Source organism: Epinephelus moara, chromosome 19, assembly GCF_006386435.1.
Source record: "Epinephelus moara isolate mb chromosome 19, YSFRI_EMoa_1.0, whole genome shotgun sequence".
In the NCBI taxonomy this organism is placed as follows: Eukaryota; Metazoa; Chordata; class Actinopteri; order Perciformes; family Serranidae; genus Epinephelus; species Epinephelus moara.
The window spans coordinates 8,803,024-8,812,555 of NC_065524.1; the positions used below are offsets into that span (position 1 = coordinate 8,803,024).

General features: G+C 39.2%; 1 protein-coding gene across 2 annotated transcripts in view; it reads left to right on the top strand.

Moving 5' to 3' along the window:
* ccdc85a (coiled-coil domain containing 85A) overlaps nt 1–8,939 on the top strand; it is a 58,378-nt gene extending 49,439 nt beyond the window's left edge. For both annotated transcript variants that reach the window (XR_007571723.1, XM_050070951.1), the window contains exon 4: nt 2,612–8,939. Coding sequence is in view for 1 of the 2 variants with exons in the window: in XM_050070951.1 (XP_049926908.1) it covers nt 2,612–2,627 (16 nt within the window). In the remaining variant the exon portion in view is untranslated. The remainder of the gene's footprint in view (nt 1–2,611) is intronic.
* The last annotated feature ends 593 nt before the right edge of the window (nt 8,940–9,532 follow it).

Genomic DNA, 9,532 nt, shown 5'->3' on the forward strand with positions numbered 1-9,532 from the left:
AGAGTATGATTGTGCATGTAAGAGGGTATAGTAGTGTTTGTGTAAGAGTATAGTGCTGTATGTATGAGATTATAGTAGTGTTTGTGTAAGAGTATAGTGGTGTATGTATGAGGGTATGATGTTACATGTGAAACCAAGTATGAATTGTAGCCTGTCATAGGCTTGGGCGAATGGACAAATATATCAGCTATAAGTGCTTTACGAGAGTACATTTTTGAACAGTTTTTGAAATGAAATGGTCATTTTTGGAACAGTGGAAAGACTAATGAAAATTGTTTTGTTGAGTTTTAACAAGCACAGCACATCTGTATTGACAATCTCTGGTTGTTGGGTTAAATGTGGCTGGTTGGACAATTTCAATGTGTTGCCCAACCCTACTGGGCAGGTGGTGTACAGTGGGGTTATCAGAGCTTTATTGCTACAAAACAGCTGCCCTCTGCAGCTGGAAAACAGATTTTGGAGAACAATCGGTGCAGGCGCAAAAAAGCCCCCCACAAAACCCCAAAACAATGACCTGAAATACGCTAAAGCACTCCTAAGGAACTACAGCACTGAGGGAATTTGGGTGACCCTTTTTACATTGCTTTTACATATTATTCTGGAGGGGTAATAAGGATAACAATATTGACTCTAGAAATAGCAGAATCCACTTCAAAGCCCCTGAAAACTTGATTATTTTTTCTATGAAATAAGCACTAATGGAAGTTGATTCTGCACACACACACACACACACACACGCGCGCACACACACACACGTATAAATATGGAGTTTAGGTTCCGTATGCATTGCGAACTAAACAGTTTGTTGAACTAACCCCATTACATTTGGAAAATTAAATATATATCAAAAATCACCACCTTTGCGTCGTTTGCGTGACCCCATAGTGTCTCTCAAGGCAAAGTGGTCCCAGGGGAGGGGCCAGACTAAGCGCGATTCAAGACGACCTTGATAACTTGGCACATCTACACCACAAATACCTCGCCCAGTATGGGCCAGACCTGTGGGGAGGAGCTCACCAGCGAGCATCTGGTGGCTGGGCCCTGGACCATGGGGCCTGGTCAGGCTCAGCGCGCCCTGTGGGCCCACCACTCGCAGGGGAAGGAATCAGAGTTGGGTGTGTTGTATGTATTATAATGTTCTCAGTGCTACTGCACTTAACAAGACAGCCCGCACAACATGACGGGCAACATGCTGTCTGCCCCTCCCACCCCTAAACCAAAACACTCTACTCCAGTGAGACACACTGGGAGGCAGCTAAGCTATGCTAGCTTGTTTCAATATGGTTAGTTAGGCCATTACTAAACCAGAAATATAAGATCCTCCAATAACCTACAGGTCTGACGTTTGGAGCCAGTTTGCTTTTGCTGTAAATTATAAGGACGATGATGGGAGAGTGATGGATTAAAAAACAAGACACATCTGCTACACAACAGTAGGTTAAATTAGTGAGAATACTTCAAACATGTCAATCAGTCAATAGGTGGAACTAGATGAAAACAAGGAGCAACACAAATGCTTCAAGCTAATATTATCCCCGCAGCATTTAGGCAGTCATTTCTAATTGATTCAAACAGAGCAAAAGAAATCACGTGAGGATTGGTAATGTTACGTTGACCTGCAGTCAAATGCAGGCTTTTACGAACATGCTTAATGAAATATAGGCTGTCCTGCTTTGTACAAAAAAAAAAAAAAAAGCCCAACTTACATTGTTAGTATTTATACATTTTAAATAAAATTTCAGAAATGGAGCTGTTTTTTTTGTTATTTATTCATAACTACTTTACAACATTTAATATTTTAAAAATAGCTCTTTTTTTGTGCTGAAAAGACATCCCAGAAGATGGGTCACTCAGGTAGCTTGTTGATTGTTAAGAGTTAAAAAAGATGATACTTTATGACATTAAGTTAAATAAAATAAAAAAAAATAAAACTAAATGGAATGTTTTGGCATTTCTACTTTAAAATATCTATATATTGTAGTACATATAATATATCAGTGACATACCAAACTGTGACACCAACGTGTTGTATCTGGCCAAACCTTGAATTTTGTTATTCCTGTTATTCCCATACAATGATATATATATATATATATATATATATATATATATACAAAGTATGTAACAATACTAATGGAGAACACATGTTTCAAGTAATCTGTGTACTTTATATTATCAGTTGTATTGTCAGTCCTCAGTTGTAGCTATGTCTCTGACTGGAGATATTTTTGTTTTTGGTGAAGGTGGTTTGCAGTATGGAAAAGGGGAAATTGTGTGTGTGTGTGTGTGTGTGTGTGAGAGAGTGTATGAGTAGGAGAGGTCACCCTGGTGTGACCCCTGCTTTAATGCATTGGCCGCAGGGTGAGTGATGGCGCTGGTTTAATATTTAATGATGAAGCAGTTCCTAATGGGTGAATAAATCAGCCTCCATCTTTACCTGGAGAGGATGGATCCCTGCATTCTGCTGAGCACAGGCTCCACATGCACTCTCACACACACACACACACACACACACACACACACACACACACACACACACATATATCTATATAAACACACATATACATGCATGCACATGCAGTAATTGCATGGTTTCCTTCTTGTCTTTCAGCTTCGATGCCTCCTGACCATGACATGCCTCTTGATCAGATGCTGCTGTGACAACACACCCCAGAGAGAGAAGCAGAGGGTTATTAGCAGGCTGGATGGCTGGATGGATGGAAGGATGAGTTGATCGAAGGCATAACTGGATGGAGAAATCATCATGAAATTCAAAATCAAGCAGCGAGGGCGAGGGAGCAGATGAGTGCAACAAGGCTACAAAACACTGGAAATACTTGAACACTCTGTCCGCCCTGTCTGCTGTGCTGCTGCTGCTGCTGCTGCTATGCATTCCCCGTGTACCACCAGAAAAGACTGAATGTCATTGTTTGGATGGGCAGAGGCTCATCCCTGCATTGCCAAAATGAAGACAGGAAGAGAGATAAGACAGCTGAGAATCTTTGTGTTGCCAACAAAATAGTCCTACCTCTTTGGAAAGACAGACCGTCTGGATGAAAGAACCTGTGCATGGAAGAGTAACACTGGAGGTTACAGCCCCTTCTCTTTACAATCACAATGCCAGTGATTATTTTTAAACTTAATACCCAACATGTGATGATGGTAACTACTTTTACAAAGTCAATGTGGGCCTGGAATTAAAGCACAAAAGAAGTTACTGAGTCATTTTAACTAAAAGTTTTTTAGTTATATAAAAGATATTTCTGTTTTTATTACAACTTCTTCCTATTATTCTTTATTTTTGTAGCCTTAATTATAGTAACATTGTACTCACCAAAGTAATAGCTGAGATCACAGAACACGGCAGCATCGCTACAACAATCCAACATGGCAAAAATCTTCTGTTTTCAGAGGAAATGTACAATTTCCGCTCAAGTGCAGAAGGCCTTCTTCAAAATAAACTTACAAAGTAGGTAAAATACTTTGTTTTTAGGTTGATATCCTGAAGTTAAGGCAAGACAATTTAAGGCAAAACTCTATGGTTAGGTTTAGAAAGAACATGATTTGGCATAAAATTCACACGAGAACCGAACAGTGGGCCCTTTTTTGCCCTTCTACTTCCACTCCCATCTGCCCTGGAAGGACTTATTCGGTCTTTATAATTACAGTAGTTGCCCGCTGCGTTACAAACTGCTGCAGACTGGTGCGTATCATACCTCCAAAAAGGATGCCTCTTTGCGTCAGTGTCTAATGCAGAGGTCCACTGACTCAGCAGCGTTGCTTGTTGCCTCTAGAACTGACGTGCTCAGTGCGTATCATACTGCTGCAAAAGGGGCCTCTGTGCATCCGTCTCTGAGGCCGAAATCACTGACAAAGCAGCAGTTCTCAAACATTCGTTTAGCCAGTAAGTTTAGATAGATTATCAAAACCACCTTTATTTGGACGTTACACTGAAAGTGAGGTCATCACACATGTTAAAAGTAATCCCTCACTGCAAATGAAAACTTGCATTGTACATTTCTGCAAACCACAAAAACGCTAACAATTGCAATCTAGCGACTGGGTCGAAATAGCAGTGAGTTGCAGCCAAGTCTGAGTCACCGCACAGACTGTGGCTGTAAGCCTTTTACCGTTTTCAAAATCCCCTTCACTACGGGAAACAACAACAACAACCTCCGAGCTAACAACTTACATGCTGAAAAATGGCAAGTTTGGATGTACATTTTGGATGTGCAAATAACACATGCCTTTTTTGTTCTTTCGGTGAATTGTTGTCAAGCTCTACAGCCAATAAAACAACTTGTGAACGCACCTCGGAAAATCCCAGACTCCAATTTGCAGGACTCTGGGGCCCCCAATGTTGATCCGTTTTCTGGCATGGTCAGTTGGAGCTCTTTAGCCACTTCTGCCAAGTCTGTCAACGGCATGCACCAGTGACAGTGACTTCAACCGTTCCAGTTCACATGAGCTTCTGTGATATTGTTGTAATAATGTTCTGCAAGAACCAAATACAGCCAGCAAATCATCTGGGGTTTTGACAAGTCCAGTGAGCTCCTCTAGAGCTGAAGTATGATAAGGCTTCACCTCTAGGGCAGGTCTGGCTATGCGAGGTGAGTTGCAGCCCTAAACTTGATGAGTACATTGTTATTATTACTACGACTACAAAACGCTAGGTTGTAATGAAGACAAATTATAGTTTAAAGACCTCCGTCAAACAAATATTTTGTTGATGAAATTACAACACAGCCATTAATTCAGATTACTAGAATTTGACACAGCAGTTACCAGCACAGATAGCATTTACCACCATTTGATGAAAATAAGCTAACGGAGAACCAAACCAGTTCCAGTTGCCATATTTGGAAGTATACATAGCTTCTGTGAGAAATTTTGTTCCTGTGTAGTTCTGAGGCATTTACCCAGGGTGCAGTAACTGAATGGGTTACAGAGAAAACATATAGGGATATGTGGGGGAAAAATTTAAATATGTTGTTGTTTAGAGGAGGAGAAAAGGTTTGCTCATCTTCTGCTCCTCGTTCAGCTTTTGTGTCAAGGTCTGTTCCTATACCGACAGTGTTAGAGTATTCTAAACCTTGTGTCAGCGTTCAGTCATATATATGGTGCTGTGTGTGTGTGCTTGTCATTTTCTACACTCCCGAGTATTTAGACATGGACAATATGCCTTGTGCCTCATTTCATCACAGCATGTTAAAGGTGGAGTCAGCGATTCTGGAGAAAGCTTGTTGATATTTAAATTTAACACCCAATCAAATACACCTCTGATGTTATTAAGGTGTCATTACTGTCAAGGTGTAGCTCTGTTCCTCATGGCCAAGGAGGAGGGATGTAGAAGAGGAAGAACAGCCAACATAGTGTTGTGTGGCTCATTACAAGCCACTCTATTTGCATTCACAGAGCCAGGGCTGTGCACTGTATGTCTTAGCACACACACAAAACTGACAGCTAGCCAACCATGAGGAGGTATTCGCTGAATTTAACAAAAAGTGTATTGGATTAGAATCGCTGACTGCACCTTTAATGAGAGATGATATAGTTGCAAGAAGACAAAGACAGACCAGGAAAGGATTTTTTGGCTGTACAATGGATATTCAGCAACACTAAAATGAAAATGTATTAAATCATACAGTTGTACATTAACGTACAGTAAACTAGTTCTGTTTTGAAAGTTTATTGAGGCAGCACAAACATTAATTTAGGGCAGAACTAAGAGAAAAGTATCTTTTTTTTTTTCTTTTTTTTTGTGTTGAAATTGCTCTTATTTTCTAAGAATTAGTCTTCATAATTTTAAACAAGACATGAATAGAGTCAGGTAGAAGCATTAAAAGAGTCAGAATTAGTTTTTTGTTGTTCAAGTCCCATTAAGTCAGAAAAAAAAAATACTTAGACCAAAACATAATTTTCCAAGATAAATATGAGCAGATCTACAGAAGCCATGAGAAGCAACGTGAAAAAAACCCAAAACTGTGGGCAGTGTTAGCCAGAACCTAAGTCCGTCTCCTACATATGCAATATTGTCTCTCACGTATGCGATATTATGTCCTACATATGGGATGTTGTCTCCTACATGTGAGATGTTAGAAACATAACTTATTGTCAACAATGCCCGCAAAAACAAAAAACTTCATCTTGCTCTTCATCTTGTTATCTGTGGTTATAAGCCTCATAGATATTGGTCAGTAGGTTCAGAGGGCTGATACATAGCTGTTACCAAGTCATTAGGTTTCACTTTCCGTAAGTTTAGGCACAAAAAACCGACATGGTTATGTTTAGACAGAATCATAGTTGGGCCTCAATATTGGACCCCTGTTTCCAGGGTGAAATCCACCACCCCTCCATACCACCCTATATGCAGACTTTCTTGGACATGGGAGAAAGTCCTATGCAAGTATTATTTTGGGAAAAGTCTTTCTGGAGCAGGGGTGATTGCTCTGAGATAACAAGGGAGGCTGAACATCCCCTAAAATTTTATAGAAGAAATGGTCAAATATGCACTATTGAATTTACATTAAAATAAGAATTTACATTGCATTAAACGTGTACTAGGATGCGTTTAACATCATGAATATGATGTTTAAACGTCACCTGTTTATCACCAGTTTTCAAACGCGACCGCCCTGTCATACATTCTCTGTCAGCACGGTGGATGCGGAGCCTCCAACCTTTCCTATGAGACAGCGCTGAGCAGGTTTTTCTTATGCAGCAAAGCGAGACGGTCATTGGATAAATGCGACAAAATCGTCACTTCCAGGGAGGCTCAGTTTCCCTGGGACCTAATGGAGCAGTAGGCGGGAGAGGACGCTCGGTGTATGCATGATGATTGGAGGAATTGTCTAAAAGGCTGAACCCCTTTGTGATTGACAGCGCTTTTGAAATACACACTGGAGTCAGCGCATTTCGAGCTCAGTCCCATGCAGATATTTGCGAGTGGAGTCTTCTGACAGAGTGCCGTCCGGAGTTCCTTATTTCCATAAGCGATATAGCTCATTTTCACCGTTAAACCCATCTGAACATCTTTGAGGTGTGTTTTGCTGTGGTTCATGAGTGTGGTTGAAAAACGGCTTCAATTAAATGTTCCTTTTATAATTTACTGCCTCGCTACAATATGACAAATTTTATGATGTAAACTTAAAGTGAGCTTCCCCTGTTTGAAAGACCAGCAGCCGCCACTGTTCTGGAGGAACATTTCATTTTATGATCTGATGATGGCCCTCTCAACCTAATAGTGGGTGTGGCAGACCCTTTCTTATCCATATAGATGATGCTTATCACCACTGATACAGGCATTTTATGGCCTGATAACAGCCAAATTGGCTCAAGATGTAACCACACAACTATACTTAGGCTCAAGCAGGCAATTTTGTCCAAATAACATTCTCTTATTGTTGGCAATTACGTGCAATAGAATCTTAATGTTAACAGTTGATCAGATGAATTATGTTCTGTGCAGTAATTAGTTTTAGAAAAATAAACATACTGTATATTTTACAAAGTAAATTATGCATTGATGCATATGCGTTTGAGTCAACATAAGGTAAACCAAAAAAAAAAAAAAAAAATCAGAAATGGCAAGGAATACAAATATTTGACTGTGAATGTGAACAGTGAATGATGCGCTGACAAATTTAACAGGAATTCTTACAACTCTTCAACAACTTTGTGTCATTTTCACTTCATATCTACTGAGCTAGATTCTGAACATTGATAGTCTTTTATAAATGACAAAAAAACACATATTTTCTTTTTTTTTCAAAAATAAAAATAAATAAAAAAATGACACAAAGTGCTCTTTCCTCCTTAATAAAGGAATATGGGCATGCGTATCCTCATACAATGGTTTGTATCCTGTGAATGAATGCCCCACAAATGAGGTTATGTACTTAACATAAAGTTACGTGAAAGTCCTGTGTTTTGTGACCCATCCACCACCCCAACCTCCGGCCTTAAGGGAGCGTTTCCTCCTTTACTCCTGTCAGCGCATTGGTTACTTGATCACAGCCTTCCCAAAAGCATAGGAAAATTAGGACAGGATAAAAATTAAAAAATTGTGAGAACAACCTGCACTCTTTAGTATCACAATTTCATTATAAAAATCACAAACCTTTAGTCAACCCATAAATGTGCTATAGGTCTTGTGCTCTTAGATTTTTAAGGCGTAGAATCATCTTTTAAGTTTCTAAAAGAACGAAGGCTCTAGTTACTGTAGGTGAGTTAGTGGAAACTTCTTGGATTTAAATGCTCCCACATACACATACATTTTCAAATTCTGTTTTGTTCTTTGCTTTCACAGAGGAAAATAGATTTCACTGGAAGCACTGATGCACCAAATCCAAGGTCAAGATTTAACAAGAAATGACTTACTGACTTAGCAAAATAGAACTTAAAGTTTGTGTCGAGAATGTGTTTAAAATCATCCATGAGAGATTCACCAGGGCCAGTACGTTTCCTGACAGCAAGCTTAGTTTCAGCAGGATTAGCATTAGGGGGATATCTGTCCTCACCAAAATAAGTGAAGTGATTTATGCCAGAATGTTTACTTTCTCTTTAAAAGCAGAGCAGATGAAATGATCAAGATGTGTTGTCCTTATAAGACTGGATGCTTGGATGTGTGGAAAATGTGACATTTTACTTTGTGCACACACAGTGGCTCACAATAGTATACACATACAGACATACACACATATACGTACATTTATCTTGAACCCATACTGTATAACCTCTTTACCCTCCCCCTTTTTTTTAGATTTGGTGACAGATGAAACAAGACCAGAACTATAATATATTATCAAAGACCTTTATGTTTTTAAAAGTCAAGAGTAGTATATCTGCTTAGTTTTATAAATATATAACTACAGTTATTATTTTTGACTTCTTGGTAAAATATAACTAATTATTATAACCAGAGATGTATGTATAAGCTAATAAAGTGTCTTTATGTACAATCAACACCTTTGTGAAAGTTTTCATTGTATCTGTGTGCTTTTGTTGGATACGTACACCAACAGCTGTACAGTGATGTAGACAATCATTCTTAAAGGACATGGTCAACATTTTGGGAAATATTTGCCAACTTTCCGAGACTGAGATGAGAGGCTTGGTTAGCTAAGCTTAGCATACAGATAAGCAGGGAATGACACAGAGCCTGACTCTGTCTGAGGCATGTTTTCACAAAATGATCTTGATACAAGGTCCACTTACGACCATTTTCAGTTTTTAACTGCATTTTTTTTTTTTTTGATTGATTGATTTCGGTCATTAAAAAGCAACAGAAAAAAAAATATCAGCAACAAAGCACAAGTAAACAAAACAAGGACTGACCGAAAAGGTGTAGGCTGAAGCAAAGGCTTCATGGTCTTCACCAACAAGTAGGACTGGTGTCATCGTGTGAGTTAGGTATAGAACTTTGGTCAGGTCATAACGTCTGTTTGAATAAAGCCCACATGCTCTCTGTTGCCTATTTGTTTTATTGTATTGTTTTTTCCTTTATTTAACCAGGAAGCAGGAAGCCCCATTG